Here is an 18,008-nt window from a genome sequence, read left to right on the forward strand (position 1 = left end):
GCAAGAAAACCCATTGTCACAAAGCAAAGCCATATATGCACATAGGGGGATGTCTTGTATTCTCAGAGTGAGAAACAGTTTGATTATTAAGTTCCCAGTGATCTCTGAATAACACAGCTGCTTGATGTTCTTCGTAAGTACTACTTCAATAGTACTTCATGAAGATCTTACAGAGTAGAAGCTTTGGTTTTTACAGGTCAAAATGTGTACTTGAAGTATAGCGCTTCTATACACCTGCATATGCAGACCAACTCATTTTGAATTGAATAATGTGGAGAGCATGCCACAATGGCATACTTAAAGTGATGCCAGGGCAGTATTAGAATGTATTTCAATACCAATAAAAATAAATATATGTAAATATCTGTATTTCTCACTTGTTAATAGTATTCTTTTGTAACCCGTGAATGCAGTCCACGTGGATCTGCTATGTAGCGAGGAACAACTGAAAAGTACATAAATAAAGATGGTTATAAAACAAAATAACACATGTGGAAAGTAACACATTTAAGGACACATTTACACTTCAACAGGATGGCTCCTCTCTCTGAGAGACCTCTCCTGTCATATCCTTCTCTCATTTCTGTGCTCTCTCTCTCTCTCTCTCTCTCTCTCTCTCTCTCTCTCTGTCTCTCTCTCTCTCTCTCTGTCTGTCTGTCTGTCTGTCTGTCTGTCTGTCTGTCTGTCTGTCTGTCTGTCTGTCTGTCTGTCTGTCTGTCTGTCTGTCTGTCTGTCTGTCTGTCTGTCTGTCTGTTCTGTCTGTCTGTCTGTCTGTCTGTCTCAGCAGGGCATATGTAGTGCAACACTTTTACATCTTCAGCTCATCGTCCCAAAAAAAACACAAAGAGCCATATTCACCCCTCATAGAAAAATAAATCAATAAAAAAACATGGAAAGATACCTTTCATATATACTTCTATATAAAATAGTTGTTATATACATATAGACAACAACAACAACAAAAATAACAGATAATTGACCTGTACAGTATACACCTGATCCATAAGAGAGACAAGAGGTACTGAAGTGTATGGCTTGACTGGAAAAATTATTCCAAATATTTACATCTTTATCATCGATATCTTATACATATTTTAACATCCCTGGAATCACGAAGACGAACTATGGAGAGTACATCCCATACCTCACTCACTCACGCACTCAGCTGAAATGAGGCAACCACAGGCCTGTTCCGGAGGGACCTAATGGTGCCTTGAACTGTCCAATCCAAGCCTACGTTCAGCTCTAATTTGGTGACCTATGATGGGTGAGTGGTGTAAAGATGAGGTGTGAAACAGTCCCTCAAACATAACATCCTCAGTCTAAACTAAAGAGATGTTAAGTTGGACCAATGGAAAGTCAGTCTGGTCTCATTGACCTCCTGGATCCTGGTTGTTCAGGACCCAGATCTTTGTCTTCAGTTACCCAGTGAGGGTGTGAGCAGAATGGGGTTCACTGCTGTGAATGGCTACCTCCTCCCCTTCTTCTAACTAGACCCCAGTCTAGCAGCCATGTGTGTTGAGATATCCAGTGTAGACAGGGGACAGCCCTGCCTTGGCCCTGACGTCCACCACTAGTCAGCACTGACTAAGGCCAGGGGTCCTTCAGGCAAAGCCACAGGCACCTTGACCTTCACTTCCTCCAGGACTAACCCATCTGGGAACCCTCCTACGGACTGAGTCAGGCCATGGGCACCTTCAGGCAAAGCTGCGGGGACCTTCACCTTCATTTCCCATCAGATGGGTGGTTCAGTAGTATCCTAAGGACAAGATGTCCTCAGCTCAGCAGACGATGGCCACCCCCTCAGCAGTGAGCAGTTGACCGCTGGTAGGGTCGTAGGTGCCAGCCAGATAGTACAGGCCTTGGGTGGTCACGCTGCTGCTGAGTTTCTGGCCGCGGGCCATGTGCTCATACTCCTCGCGGCTCACCACCTGGCACTTGTGGGAGATTGTCTGGACGTCATTCTCGTCCTCGTGGCACGACTGATACAGAGCGTGCTGAGAGAGAGAGCGAGAGAGAGAGAGAGAGCGAGAGAGAGAGAGAGAACAGCAAACGTCAGTATTTTCAATCGACTTCAACTCTGAAACCATAATATGCTGAGATACCAAAAGACTATGACAGCTTGCTATCCCCTGTAATGTTACAGTATGGTCGCGTTTCAAACAGATTAACAACCTGTGCACTACGATTGGTATAATAACAGATGTTTTATTGCTTGTGAAACATCAAGGCACATTCCCAACTAAAATTCCCAAAATTCCCAGGTTTTCCAGAAATCCCAGTTGAAGGATGCCCAGTTCCTAAAACCTGGATTTTGCAGCCCAAATGGCAATAGAGTGGTCTAAACCTGAATGTGGATGTACCTTGCTGTCGCGGTGCCTCTTGCCCAACTTGGTCTCCTCTGGGTGGTAGAACCACTTGACCTTCACCACCATGCTGGAGCTCCACGATTCCCAGAAGTTCTCGATGCGGCCCACGTAGGGTAGGTGGGGCCGGCCGGCAGAGAGGAACATGGCACAGTCGCCCACTCGCACCACGTCCCTTCCCCGTACGATGGCCTTGTAGAACAGCTTCCTGGACTTCCCCTTCAGCCCCCGCCTCTGTGGAGACACAGGAACACTCAGAACACAGTCATGTCTAGGAACTAGGGGGATTCAATCCAACTCAGATAAACGTCCTGTTCAATACGATACACTTCTAAAAGACATTTCCCTGATGTTTTACGGAGATCACGTTGCTGTAAACTACGTGGCTGTCAGCTCAAGGAGAAATCCCCTTTAGAAGTCACCCTCAGTGCACAGGTTTAGAAGTCACCCTCAGTGCACAGGTTTAGAAGTCACCCTCAGTGCACAGGTTTAGAAGTCACCCTCAGTGCACAGGTTTAGAAGTCACCCTCAGTGCACAGGTTTAGAAGTCACCCTCAGTGCACAGGTTTAGAAGTCACCCTCAGTGCACAGGTTTAGAAGTCACCCTCAGTGCACAGGTTGATTGTGTTGGATTGAATACCAGTCTAGGCGTGCTTAAAGTCACCTGAAGTAGTTTGTAGCTCTGGTCAATAGTGCGGCTCTAAAGGTCATGTACCTCTGCTATGGAGGATTGGGAGAGAGTTAGGGTCTCATGTACCTATTGTATGGAGGATTGTGAGAGAGTTAGGGTCTCATGTACCTATTGTATGGAGGATTGTGAGAGAGTTAGGGTCTCATGTACCTATGATATGAAGGATTGGGAGAGAGTTAGGGTCTCATGTACCTCTGCTATGGAGGATTGGGAGAGAGTTAGGGTCTCATGTACCTCTGCTATGGAGGATTGTGAGAGAGTTAGGGTCTCATGTACCTCTGCTATGGAGGATTGTGAGAGAGTTAGGGTCTCATGTACCTCTGCTATGGAGGATTGTGAGAGAGTTAGGGTCTCATGTACCTATTGTATGGAGGATTGTGAGAGAGTTAGGGTCTCATGTACCTCTGCTATGGAGGATTGTGAGAGAGTTAGGGTCTCATGTACCTATTGTATGGAGGATTGTGAGAGAGTTAGGGTCTCATGTACCTATTGTATGGAGGATTGTGAGAGAGTTAGGGTCTCATGTACCTATGATATGAAGGATTGGGAGAGAGTTAGGGTCTCATGTACCTCTGCTATGGAGGATTGTGAGAGAGTTAGGGTCTCATGTACCTCTGATATGGAGGATTGTGAGAGAGTTAGGGTCTCATGTACCTATGATATGAAGGATTGGGAGAGAGTTAGGGTCTCATGTACCTATGATATGAAGGATTGGGAGAGAGTTAGGGTCTCATGTACCTATGATATGAAGGATTGGGAGAGAGTTAGGGTCTCATGTACCTCTGCTATGGAGGATTGTGAGAGAGTTAGGGTCTCATGTACCTCTGATATGGAGGATTGTGAGAGAGTTAGGGTCTCATGTACCTCTGCTATGGAGGATTGTGAGAGAGTTAGGGTCTCATGTACCTCTGCTATGGAGGATTGTGAGAGAGTTAGGGTCTCATGTACCTATGATATGAAGGATTGGGAGAGAGTTAGGGTCTCATGTACCTCTGCTATGGAGGATTGTGAGAGAGTTAGGGTCTCATGTACCTCTGATATGGAGGATTGTGAGAGAGTTAGGGTCTCATGTACCTCTGCTATGGAGGATTGTGAGAGAGTTAGGGTCTCATGTACCTCTGCTATGGAGGATTGTGAGAGAGTTAGGGTCTCATGTACCTCTGCTATGGAGGATTGTGAGAGAGTTAGGGTCTCATGTACCGATGATATGGAGGATTGTGAGAGAGTTAGGGTCTCATGTACCTATGATATGGAGGATTGTGAGAGGGTTAGGGTCTCATGTACCTATGATATGGAGGATTGTGAGAGGGTTAGGGTCTCATGTACCTCTGCTATGGAGGATTGTGAGAGAGTTAGGGTCTCATGTACCTCTGCTATGGAGGATTGTGAGAGAGTTAGGGTCTCATGTACCTATTGTATGGAGGATTGTGAGAGGGTTAGGGTCTCATGTACCTATGATATGGAGGATTGTGAGAGGGTTAGGGTCTCATGTACCTATGATATGGAGGATTGTGAGAGAGTTAGGGTCTCATGTACCTCTGCTATGGAGGATTGTGAGAGAGTTAGGGTCTCATGTACCTATTGTATGGAGGATTGTGAGAGGGTTAGGGTCTCATGTACCTATTGTATGGAGGATTGTGAGAGAGTTAGGGTCTCATGTACCTATGATATGGAGGATTGTGAGAGAGTTAGGGTCTCATGTACCTCTGAAATGGAGGATTGTGAGAGGTCTCATGTACCTCTGCTATGGAGGATTGTGAGAGGGTTAGGGTCTCATGTACCTATGATATGGAGGATTGTGAGAGAGTTAGGGTCTCATGTACCTCTGCTATGGAGGATTGTGAGAGGGTTAGGGTCTCATGTACCTCTGCTATGGAGGATTGTGAGAGGGTTAGGGTCTCATGTACCTATGATATGGAGGATTGTGAGAGAGTTAGGGTCTCATGTACCTCTGCTATGGAGGATTGTGAGAGAGTTAGGGTCTCATGTACCTCTGCTATGGAGGATTGTGAGAGAGTTAGGGTCTCATGTACCTCTGCTATGAAGGATTGTGAGAGAGTTAGGGTCTCATGTACCTATGATATGGAGGATTGTGAGAGGGCTTTAGGGTCTCATGTACCTCTGCTATGGAGGATTGTGAGAGAGTTAGGGTCTCATGTACCTATTGTATGGAGGATTGTGAGAGAGTTAGGGTCTCATGTACCTATTGTATGGAGGATTGTGAGAGAGTTAGGGTCTCATGTACCTATGATATGGAGGATTGTGAGAGAGTTAGGGTCTCATGTACCTATTGTATGGAGGATTGTGAGAGAGTTAGGGTCTCATGTACCTATGATATGAAGGATTGGGAGAGAGTTAGGGTCTCATGTACCTCTGATATGGAGGATTGTGAGAAAGTTAGGGTCTCATGTACCTATTGTATGGAGGATTGTGAGAGAGTTAGGGTCTCATGTACCTATGATATGAAGGATTGGGAGAGAGTTAGGGTCTCATGTACCTCTGCTATGGAGGATTGTGAGAGGGTTAGGGTCTCATGTACCTATGATATGGAGGATTGTGAGAGAGTTAGGGTCTCATGTACCTCTGCTATGGAGGATTGTGAGAGAGTTAGGGTCTCATGTACCTCTGCTATGGAGGATTGTGAGAGAGTTAGGGTCTCATGTACCTATTGTATGGAGGATTGTGAGAGAGTTAGGGTCTCATGTACCTATGATATGGAGGATTGTGAGAGGGTTAGGGTCTCATGTACCTATGATATGAAGGATTGTGAGAGAGTTAGGGTCTCATGTACCTATTGTATGGAGGATTGTGAGAGAGTTAGGGTCTGATTTCAACAGATTTTACTGATGCTATTAGATTGTACTATGTTAGGTAGGAGGATTGTGAGAGAGTTAGGGTCTCATGTACCTATGATATGGAGGATTGTGAGAGAGTTAGGGTCTCATGTACCTCTGCTATGGAGGATTGTGAGAGGGTTAGGGTCTCATGTACCTATTGTATGGAGGATTGTGAGAGAGTTAGGGTCTCATGTACCTATGATATGGAGGATTGTGAGAGAGTTAGGGTCTCATGTACCTATGATATGGAGGATTGTGAGAGGATTAGGGTCTCATGTACCTATTGTATGGAGGATTGTGAGAGAGTTAGGGTCTCATGTACCTCTGCTATGGAGGATTGTGAGAGAGTTAGGGTCTCATGTACCTATGATATGGAGGATTGTGAGAGGGTTAGGGTCTCATGTACCTCTGCTATGGAGGATTGTGAGAGAGTTAGGGTCTCATGTACCTATTGTATGGAGGATTGTGAGAGAGTTAGGGTCTCATGTACCTATGATATGGAGGATTGTGAGAGGGTTAGGGTCTCATGTACCTCTGCTATGGAGGATTGTGAGAGAGTTAGGGTCTCATGTACCTATTGTATGGAGGATTGTGAGAGGGTTAGGGTCTCATGTACCTCTGCTATGGAGGATTGTGAGAGAGTTAGGGTCTCATGTACCTCTGCTATGGAGGATTGGGAGAGAGTTAGGGTCTCATGTACCTCTGCTATGGAGGATTGTGAGAGAGTTAGGGTCTCATGTACCTATGATATGGAGGATTGTGAGAGAGTTAGGGTCTCATGTACCTATGATATGGAGGATTGTGAGAGAGTTAGGGTCTCATGTACCTCTGCTATGGAGGATTGTGAGAGGGTTAGGGTCTCATGTACCTATTGTATGGAGGATTGTGAGAGAGTTAGGGTCTCATGTACCTATGATATGGAGGATTGTGAGAGAGTTAGGGTCTCATGTACCTATGATATGGAGGATTGTGAGAGGGTTAGGGCAGGAATAGATTGGCATAACCTTAATGACCACAGAATTGTTCCGTTTAAAAAAAGATCAACCCCTGTCTCACCTGAGTGGGGTTCCCCGACCACCTCCACATCTGTCTTCCCGGTAGGAACGTGTTCATCTTGGGTCTTGGTCCTGCATCATCGGGGATAATCCTCTGCCTCTTCACCAGGTCTCTGGGGGGTTTGGAGGGGGACGAGCTGCCGCACTCCTTCCTTTTGAGAAGCTTGTTGTTGGCACTGTGGTCGTTGGTGGCTCCTCCTCCCTTGGTGTTGGATACGGCCACGGCCTTGGCCACGAAGGACTGTTGGCCCTGGTGGGGTCCGGCTGGGGCCGGGGGCTCCAGCAGGCCATGGTGGGAGGACAGGCAGCTCTGTAGCAGCAGCGTGGAGCTCTCCTCATCCTCCGAGCTGTAGGACGAGTCGTTATCCGAGGAGCACAGGCTGGAACTGGACATGGAGCCTGAGCTGGATGAACTTGAGGAACCAGAGGAAGAGGATGAGACGGAGAGGCGCGAGAGAAAGCTTCCCGCCGTCCTCAGGCCTCCAGAGGCTGCTGTGGCCAGCGCAGCCGCCCTTCTCCTCCTCCTCTCCTCCTCTTCCTCCTCCTCTTCGTCGTCCAGGTCCGAGTAGGAGCTGTGGCAGTCCCGATGGCAGCTGAGACCCAGCTCGCCGACACCGTACTCCCCCATAGACAGGGAGGGAGAAGCCTTCCTCTGTGGAGGAGGGGCACCCTTAAGGAGGAGCTCAGCCCTCGAGGCAGAACCTGCCTTCCTGTTGTCCTTGACCAGCAGGACTGGGTGGGAGTAGGCCTCAGGCCTGGGGAGGCCGCCCACGCCTTTGGCCCCGAACCCAGAACCACCGCCCAGCAGCAGCAGGGCCTTGCTGTTCTTCGTCTTGGGTGAAGTCACCCCCTCGTGATCCAGTTTGACCAGGAACTCCTGACCGCTCTTCCTGCTGCTCCGTGGAACCTCGCCGGGCCTCCGTCTCTGGACATAGGGCCCGGTCCTGGAACCCAGGGACATGCCGGTGGGCTGGGTGCTACAGAAGGAGGAGTAGCCGTTAGCGATGCTGCTGAAGGAGTCAACCTCGAAGGAGCTGCTGCTGAACAGGCCCTTGGTTGGGGCAGAGACAGGGGCCGGGGGCAGGGGGAACAGGTGGGCCTCCCTCGTCCCCCTCAGGGCCTTCCTGGGAGTCCCGTTGAGCTGGAACAGATTTTCACAGGCTCTCTTCCTGGGGACGGCCACAGCCGGCCAGCTGAGCAGAGGGGCTGCGTTCTTATTGCTGCTGTCTGACAGGTTCTTCTTCTTCCCTGAACCTTTGGGTCTCCCTGCAATTCAAACCAATTGAATGTCTGGTAAGTCACCAATCAGTTCACACTACATATACCTTTACAAGATCAAGAGGTTACAAGAAATGAATAACACACTTTTTCTGCGTCCCATCAGGCTAAATATACTATCATTTGTTTTTCAAATAGAGAGGATATAAAGCATGTATGAGGATGATCTTGTCTGACCTGGTCGTCTCCTGACAGGCTCTGTGCTGGCCTGTCTTTCCGAGACTCTCTCACTCAGCGGGGCTTTTTCCAGACTGAAGCTCCTCCGAGCCGCCCGGCCGCTAGACACCAGGTGGGCAGGGGACGACTCCGCACCTACAGAGGGACAGGAAGGGGAGGGTGAATACATCTCTATCATACACCTGCATAATCACTGTCATAAGTAATACGTATAAGTAAGTAGCTTTGCACAAGCCTTGGCTAGTGTGAGCCGGAATGGCTCATAGGAGTAGGGGCCTATCTCCTGTTTCTGTAGCGCGAGGCAGCTTGATGTACAAGTACACCCCCTGGACAGGATGTTAGTCTATCTCCTGTTTCTGTAGCGTGAGGCAGCTTGATGTACAAGTACACCCCCTGGACAGGATGTTAGCCTATCTCCTGTTTCTGTAGCGCGAGGCAGCTTGATGTACAAGTACACCCCCTGGACAGGATGTTAGTCTATCTCCTGTTTCTGTAGCGCGAGGCAGCTTGATGTACAAGTACACCCCCTGGACAGGATGCTAGTCTATCTCCTGTTTCTGTAGCACGAGGCAGCTTGATGTACAAGTACACCCCCTGGACAGGATGTTAGTCTATCGTAGGGCCTTACCCCCAAATCTATCTCCTTAATGCTCAGTGCCACGCAGAGGCGCATTGGGGCCCATTTTTTCGGTCTTTGTTATGCCTTGGCTAGGGATCGAACTCCCAACCTTCCAATTACAGGGCAGACACTAACGTCAGGGCCACTGAGTTGGTCAATAAAGTCATAGTAATGTCTCAAATGCAGCAAGATATTGTTCATGATTCATAATGTGACTGGAAGGTCTCTTATAAGGTCTCCTAATAATTGTAATTAGAAGGTCTAGTATAGTTAGTAACCCTGTAAGCATACAAGGTGGATGACAGAGTGAAACAAAAGAGACACTCACAGTGGATCTGGTAGCCCGGGGGGAGGAGGCGGATGTTTAGGAGGGAGATCCTCCCCCTGTCTCCATCATCAAACTCCACCATTACACCTCCCTGCTTCCCCTCCTCCCCAGAACCACCTGCAGAAAGTAGAGACACATTTAAACAGGAACCACAGGCATTGTTAGTGAAATAGTCAAAGTGAATAAATTGCTAAATGAATCAAATAAATAATAACACAAATGGAGGAATGCAGACACAGAGAAAGTGATCCAGTATCTCTCACCTTGGCGTATGTTGCCTGGGTATAGGCAGCGAGAGCGTTCGCTCCAGTAGGCACACACCCTCGTCCCCTCAGAGAGCACCGACTCTGTCTCTGGACGCACATCCAGGACCTGAAAGTCAAACAGACACTGAGTCAAGCAAGATTCATTACAGACAGACAGCAAAGACACACACACACACGTGCGCGGCTGGTCACTGTGCCACACCGCCAAGCAGCACTATCTCATGCCAATGTGCCAGTCACAGCTGAAAGGAGCGGAAGCTGTGATGCAGTAGATCCTGACTGAAGTAATAGTAAGGAGGAGATGAATGGGGGGACTGTGATTGCAGGTTGCCAGATTCTCCTCCCTGACAATGCAGCCAGGGGCCAGCATCCGCCACTCACTGGAGCCCCTTTCAGGATGTTTTCATTTACAGTTGCCATGGAGAGGGGTCCCTTGACTGGTGATGTGTGGGGTATAGGCGGGCGGGCGTGTGTATTTGTGTGTTTTGGTGGTGTGTTTGTGTGACTGCGTGTTTGTGTGTTCATTGTTGTGTGTGTTTCTGTGCACACACACACGTGAATACATATATGTGTGAGTGGGACCTCAGGCTCTGCTCAGGGGATATGGGGTCTTGGTGTAGGAGGTATTCATGAAAGGCTGTTGAACATGGGGTCTTGGTGTAGGATGTATTCATGAAAGGCTGTTGAACATGGGGTCTTGGTGTAGGAGGTATTCATGAAAGGCTGTTGGACATGGGGTCTTGGTGTAGGATGTATTCATGAAAGGCTGTTGAACATGGGGTCTTGGTGTAGGAGGTATTCATGAAAGGCTGTTGGACATGGGGTCTTGGTGTAGGAGGTATTCATGAAAGGCTGTTGAACATGGGGTCTTGGTGTAGGAGGTATTCATGAAAGGCTGTTGAACATGGGGTCTTGGTGTAGGAGGTATTCATGAACGGCTGTTGAACATGGGGTCTTGGTGTAGGAGGTATTCATGAAAGGCTGTTGAACATGGGGTCTTGGTGTAGGAGGTATTCATGAAAGGCTGTTGAACATGGGGTCTTGGTGTAGGAGGTATTCATGAAAGGCTGTTGGACATGGGGTCTTGGTGTAGGAGGTATTCATGAAAGGCTGTTGGACATGGGGTCTTGGTGTAGGAGGTATTCATGAAAGGCTGTTGAACATGGGGTCTTGGTGTAGGAGGTATTCATGAAAGGCTGTTGGACATGGGGTCTTGGTGTAGGAGGTATTCATGAAAGGCTGTTGAACATGGGGTCTTGGTGTAGGAGGTATTCATGAAAGGCTGTTGGACATGGGGTCTTGGTGTAGGATGTATTCATGAAAGGCTGTTGGACATGGGGTCTTGGTGTAGGAGGTATTCATGAAAGGCTGTTGGACATGGGGTCTTGGTGTAGGAGGTATTCATGAAAGGCTGTTGGACATGGGGTCCTGGTGTAGGAGGTATTCATGAAAGGCTGTTGGACATGGGGTCTTGGTGTAGGAGGTATTCATGAAAGGCTGTTGGACATGGGGTCTTGGTGTAGGAGGTATTCATGAATGGCTGTTGAACATGGGGTCTTGGTGTAGGAGGTATTCATGAAAGGCTGTTGGACATGGGGTCTTGGTGTAGGAGGTATTCATGAAAGGCTGTTGGACATGGGGTCTTGGTGTAGGAGGTATTCATGAAAGGCTGTTGGACATGGGGTCTTGGTGTAGGAGGTATTCATGAAAGGCTGTTGGACATGGGGTCTTGGTGTAGGAGGTATTCATGAAAGGCTGTTGAACATGGGGTCTTGGTGTAGGAGGTATTCATGAAAGGCTGTTGGACATGGGGTCTTGGTGTAGGAGGTATTCATGAAAGGCTGTTGGACATGGGGTCTTGGTGTAGGAGGTATTCATGAATGGCTGCTGGAAGAATTGAAAGACAAGAAAGTGGAAGTATGGTGTAATCATGAACAGCTGCTATCTGACGGCTGTTTACACAGCGGACATGCACACACACGTTACATAGCGGACACACACACACACACACACACACACACACTACACAGCGGAAGGCACATACATACACGTTACAAAGTGGACGACACAGCTGCCAAAGGTAGGGCACTGATGGACTGACTATGCAACTGGGCTTAGGGGAAACCCCCACTTTAACACCAGTTGAGAAATGCTTATGTGTCAGGGAGAGAAAGATTGTTAGGATTTTGACTAAAGGATACTTGTGTGCTTGTGAGAGATCTTTGTGCACTGTGTGTGTGTGTGTGTGTGTGTGTGTGTGTGTGTGTGTGTGTGTGTGTGTGTGTGTGTGTGTGTGTGTGTGTGTGTGTGTGTGTGTGTGTGTGTGGTGTTGTCCTGGCAGCCACGATGCCAAGAATGACAGTCATGACCACGCTACTTCCCCACTGGAGATCAATAAAGTTTATTAATGTGGTGACTTGGCGAGGATCCTCCTAGTTACTAAAGTATATGAAGTAGAAGTGAGAGGATCCTCCTAGTTACTAAAGTATGTCAATGAGCAGTGAGAGGAACCTCCTAGTTACTTAAGTATTTCAATGAGCAGTGAGATGATCCTCCTAGTTACTCAAGTATGTCAAGGAGCAGTGAGAGGATCCTCCTAGTTACTAAAGTATATAAAGTAGAAGTGAGAGGATCCTCCTAGTTACTGAAGTATGTCAATGAGCAGTGAGAGGAACCTCCTAGTTACTAAAGTATGTCAAGGATCAGTGAGAGGATCCTCCTAGTTACTAAAGTATATAAAGTAGAAGTGAGAGGATCCTCCTAGTTACTAAAGTATTTCAATGAGCAGTGAGAGGATCCTCCTAGTTACTAAAGTATTTCAATGAGCAGTGAGAGGATCCTCCTTGTTACTAAAGTATTTCAATGAGCAGTGAGATGATCCTCCTAGTTACTAAAGTATGTCAAGGAGCAGTGAGAGGATCCTCCTAGTTACTAAAGTATGTCAAGGAGCAGTGAGAGGATCCTCCTAGTTACTAAAGTATGTCAAGGATCAGTGAGAGGATCCTCCTAGTTACTAAAGTATGTCAAGGATCATTGAGAGGATCCTCCTAGTTACTAAAGTATATAAAGTAGCAGTGAGAGGATCCTCCTAGTTACTAAAGTATTTCAATGAGCAGTGAGAGGATCCTCCTAGTTACTAAAGTATATAAAGTAGAAGTGAGAGGATCCTCCTAGTTACTAAAGTATTTCAATGAGCAGTGAGAGGATCCTCCTAGTTACTAAAGTATTTCAATGAGCAGTGAGAGGATCCTCCTTGTTACTAAAGTATTTCAATGAGCAGTGAGATGATCCTCCTTGTTACTAAAGTATGTCAATGAGCAGTGAGATGATCCTCCTAGTTACTAAAGTATGTCAAGGAGCAGTGAGAGGATCCTCCTAGTTACTAAAGTATGTCAAGGAGCAGTGAGAGGATCCTCCTGGTTACTAAAGTATATAAAGTAGCAGTGCGAGGATCCTCCTAGTTACTAAAGTATGTCAAGGAGCAGTGAGAGGATCCTCCTAGTTACTAAAGTATGTCAAGGAGCAGTGAGAGGATCCTCCTAGTTACTAAAGTATGTCAAGGATCAGTGAGAGGATCCTCCTAGTTACTAAAGTATGTCAAGGATCAGTGAGAGGATCCTCCTAGTTACTAAAGTATGTCAAGGATCAGTGAGAGGATCCTCCTAGTTACTAAAGTATGTCAAGGATCAGTGAGAGGATCCTCCTAGTTACTAAAGTATGTCAAGGAGCAGTGAGAGGATCCTCCTAGTTACTAAAGTATGTCAAGGATCAGTGAGAGGATCCTCCTAGTTACTAAAGTATGTCAAGGATCAGTGAGAGGATCCTCCTAGTTACTAAAGTATGTCAAGTATCAGTGAGAGGATCCTCCTAGTTACTAAAGTATATAAAGTATCAGTGAGAGGATCCTCCTGGTTACTAAAGTATGTCAAGGAGCAGTGAGAGGATCCTCCTAGTTACTAAAGTATATAAAGTATCAGTGAGAGGATCCTCCTAGTTACTAAAGTATGTCAAGTATCAGTGAGAGGATCCTCCTAGTTACTAAAGTATGTCAAGTATCAGTGAGAGGATCCTCCTAGTTACTAAAGTATATAAAGTATCAGTGAGAGGATCCTCCTGGTTACTAAAGTATGTCAAGGAGCAGTGAGAGGATCCTCCTAGTTACTAAAGTATGTCAAGGAGCAGTGAGAGGATCCTCCTAGTTACTAAAGTATATAAAGTATCAGTGAGAGGATCCTCCTGGTTACTAAAGTATGTCAAGGATCAGTGAGAGGATCCTCCTAGTTACTAAAGTATGTCAAGGATCAGTGAGAGGATCCTCCTAGTTACTAAAGTATGTCAAGTATCAGTGAGAGGATCCTCCTAGTTACTAAAGTATATAAAGTATCAGTGAGAGGATCCTCCTGGTTACTAAAGTATGTCAAGGAGCAGTGAGAGGATCCTCCTAGTTACTAAAGTATGTCAAGGATCAGTGAGAGGATCCTCCTAGTTACTAAAGTATGTCAAGTATCAGTGAGAGGATCCTCCTAGTTACTAAAGTATATAAAGTATCAGTGAGAGGATCCTCCTGGTTACTAAAGTATGTCAAGGAGCAGTGAGAGGATCCTCCTAGTTACTAAAGTATATAAAGTATCAGTGAGAGGATCCTCCTGGTTACTAAAGTATGTCAAGGATCAGTGAGAGGATCCTCCTAGTTACTAAAGTATGTCAAGGAGCAGTGAGAGGATCCTCCTAGTTACTAAAGTATATAAAGTATCAGTGAGAGGATCCTCCTGGTTACTAAAGTATGTCAAGGAGCAGTGAGAGGATCCTCCTGGTTACTAAAGTATGTCAAGGATCAGTGAGAGGATCCTCCTGGTTACTAAAGTATATAAAGTATCAGTGAGAGGATCCTCCTGGTTACTAAAGTATGTCAAGGAGCAGTGAGAGGATCCTCCTGGTTACTAAAGTATGTCAAGGATCAGTGAGAGGATCCTCCTGGTTACTAAAGTATATAAAGTATCAGTGAGAGGATCCTCCTGGTTACTAAAGTATGTCAAGGATCAGTGAGAGGATCCTCCTGGTTACTAAAGTATATAAAGTATCAGTGAGAGGATCCTCCTGGTTACTAAAGTATGTCAAGGAGCAGTGAGAGGATCCTCCTGGTTACTAAAGTATGTCAAGGAGCAGTGAGAGGATCCTCCTAGTTACTAAAGTATGTCAAGGAGCAGTGAGGAATGATGCAAAAAAAACATTTATGAACCACCAGGTTGTCCTCTACACACAATCCTCTCCTGTCTCCCTGGAGGAAGGTGTGTGTGTGTGTGTGTGTGTGTGTGTGTGTGTGTGTGTGTGTGTGTGTGTGTGTGTGTGTGTGTGTGTGTGTGTGTGTGTGTGTGTGTGTGTGTGTGTGTGTGTGTGTGTGTGTGTGTGTGTGTGTGTGTGTGTTGTGGGTCTGAGGTCTCTGTTATGAGATGACCCAGCTGCCACTGAGCCGTAGCACCAGGATGTCATCAGAATGTGGGGCAAAAGTCACCAGTTCGGTTTACAATAAACACCAGCAGAGCTTTCCTCTCAGGAAAAACACACAAACACACACACACAGGAATGAGAAAGCTTGCTTGAACAAGTTACACAGCGAAACGCAAATGAATGCCCACCAAGAATGCCCTGTGGTTTACAGTGTATAATTAGGCTTCATTTCACTGATGTCTTAGATAAACTGTAGCGTTAGCTTAGCCTGGAGCACCATCAGAAACCTCAGACAGCAAACACACACACTCCGCTACTCAAACCCAGGTGCAAAAGAGAAAATCTAACTGAGGGTTGAGATCGTCCGTTTTATTGAAGTAATAACTGGTATCTGCTATGTATTTTCTCTGGCTAAGGCTGCTATCCTACCCTGCTCATCATTAGCAGGGTCGTGTTCATTAGCGAACGCAACATATTTGTTTTTTAAGCGCTTCGCAAATGAGCGTTTGTTCTTGCACATGTCCAGGTAATCCCTCCCTGTTTCAGTGTGGTTTCTTCCCGTTGGTGCCTAATGAACATGACCCTGAACTGTCCTTTATATGTTCTGCTAGATCTACAGGTAACTCTTAATTGGGCGTTGGGCCACCAGAACAGCGTCTGAAACTCTATTGGAGGGATGCGACACCATTCATCCACAAGAAAATCCATAATTGGGTGGAAAACGCTGTCTCAGGTACCGCTCCAGAACCGCCCATAAGTGTTCAACTGGATTGAGATCTGGTGACTGAGACACACACACATACACACACACACACACACACACACACACACACACACACACACACACACACACACACACACACACACACACACACACACACACACACACACACACACACACACCTTTTAAACCCCCTGTGCTCCTTTGAGACCCCTATTTCAAAGTCACTGAGATCTCTTCTAGCCATGGTAGCCAAAATAATGGGCAACGTGTCATTTTTATACATGACCCTAAGCATGATGGGATGTTAATTGCTTCATTAACTCAGGAACCACCACTGTGTTCCCTTTATGCTGGCAGTTACAGTTTGTCTACAGTATGAGCCTGTGTCTCCATCAGTATGAGCCTGTGTGTCCATCAGTATGGGCAGCCTGTGTGTCCATCAGTATGGGCAGCCTGTGTCTCCATCAGTATGAGCCTGTGTGTCCATCAGTATGGGCAGACTATGTCTCCATCAGTATGGGCAGCCTGTGTCTCCATCAGTATGAGCCTGTGTCTCCATCAGTATGGGCAGCCTGTGTGTCCATCAGTATGGGCAGCCTGTGTCTCCATCAGTATGAGCCTGTGTGTCCATCAGTATGGGCAGACTATGTCTCCATCAGTATGGGCAGCCTGTGTCTCCATCAGTATGAGCCTGTGTGTCCATCAGTATGGGCAGCCTGTGTCTCCATCAGTATGGGCAGACTGTGTCTCCATCAGTATGGGCAGCCTGTGTCTCCATCAGTATGGGCAGCCCGTGTCTCCATCAGTATGGGCAGCCTGTGTCTCCATCAGTATGGGCAGCCTGTGTCTCCATCAGTATGGGCAGACTGTGTCTCCATCAGTATGGGCAGACTGTGTCTCCATCAGTATGGGCAGACTGTGTCTCCATCAGTATGGGCAGCCTGTGTCTCCATCAGTATGAGCCTGTGTCTCCATCAGTATGGGCAGACTGTGTCTCAGCCTGTGTCTCCATCAGTATGGGCAGACTGTGTCTCCATCAGTATGGGCAGCCTGTGTCTCCATCAGTATAGGCAGCCTGTGTGTCCATCAGTATGGGCAGCCTGTGTCTCCATCAGTATGGGCAGCCTGTGTCTCCATCAGTATGGGCAGACTGTGTCTCCATCAGTATGGGCAGCCTGTGTCTCCATCAGTATGGGCAGCCTGTGTCTCCATCAGTATGGGCAGCCTGTGTCTCCATCAGTATGGGCAGACTGTGTCTCCATCAGTATGGGCAGCCTGTGTCTCCATCAGTATGGGCAGCCTGTGTCTCCATCAGTATGAGCCTGTGTGTCCATCAGTATGGGCAGACTATGTCTCCATCAGTATGGGCAGCCTGTGTCTCCATCAGTATGAGCCTATGTGTCCATCAGTATGGGCAGACTATGTCTCCATCAGTATGGGCAGCCTGTGTCTCCATCACTATGGGCAGCCTGTGTCTCCATCAGTATAGGCAGCCTGTGTCTCCATCAGTATGGGCAGACTGTGTCTCCATCAGTATGGGCAGCCTGTGTCTCCATCAGTATGGGCAGACTGTGTCTCCATCAGTATGGGCAGACTGTGTCTCCATCAGTATGGGCAGACTGTGTCTCCATCAGTATGGGCAGCCTGTGTCTCCATCAGTATGGGCAGACTGTGTCTCCATCAGTATGGGCAGACTGTGTCTCCATCAGTATGGGCAGACTGTGTCTCCATCAGTATGGGCAGACTGTGTCTCCATCAGTATGGGCAGCCTGTGTCTCCATCAGTATGGGCAGACTGTGTCTCCATCAGTATGGGCAGCCTGTGTTTCCATCAGTATGGGCAGCCTGTGTTTCCATCAGTATGGGCAGACTGTGTCTCCATCAGTATGAGCCTGTGTCTCCATCAGTATGGGCAGACTGTGTCTCCATCAGTATGGGCAGACTGTGTCTCCATCAGTATGGGCAGCCTGTGTCTCCATCAGTATGGGCAGCCTGTGTCTCCATCAGTATGGGCAGACTGTGTCTCCATCAGTATGGGCAGCCTGTGTCTCCATCAGTATGGGCAGCCTGTGTTTCCATCAGTATGGGCAGACTGTGTCTCCATCAGTATGGGCAGCCTGTGTTTCCATCAGTATGGGCAGCCTGTGTCTCCATCAGTATGAGCCTGTGTCTCCATCAGTATGGGCAGACTGTGTCTCCATCAGTATGGGCAGCCTGTGT

The 18,008-nt window shown here is 47.3% G+C and overlaps 1 protein-coding gene across 1 annotated transcript in view; it reads right to left on the reverse strand.

The window, feature by feature from the left end:
• Positions 1 to 760: 760 nt before the first annotated feature.
• Positions 761 to 18,008, reverse strand: part of LOC120042725 (BAH and coiled-coil domain-containing protein 1-like) — a gene marked incomplete at its 5' end in the record, with an annotated part of 20,636 nt that continues 3,388 nt past the window's right edge. The window contains 6 exons of the mRNA XM_038987526.1: positions 761 to 1,997; positions 2,364 to 2,600; positions 6,951 to 8,215; positions 8,405 to 8,539; positions 9,352 to 9,468; positions 9,615 to 9,723. Coding sequence (XP_038843454.1) covers positions 1,782 to 1,997; positions 2,364 to 2,600; positions 6,951 to 8,215; positions 8,405 to 8,539; positions 9,352 to 9,468; positions 9,615 to 9,723 — 2,079 coding nt within the window. The remainder of the gene's footprint in view (positions 1,998 to 2,363; positions 2,601 to 6,950; positions 8,216 to 8,404; positions 8,540 to 9,351; positions 9,469 to 9,614; positions 9,724 to 18,008) is intronic.

This window comes from Salvelinus namaycush, unplaced genomic scaffold (genome assembly GCF_016432855.1).
Source record: "Salvelinus namaycush isolate Seneca unplaced genomic scaffold, SaNama_1.0 Scaffold759, whole genome shotgun sequence".
NCBI lineage: Eukaryota > Metazoa > Chordata > Actinopteri > Salmoniformes > Salmonidae > Salvelinus > Salvelinus namaycush.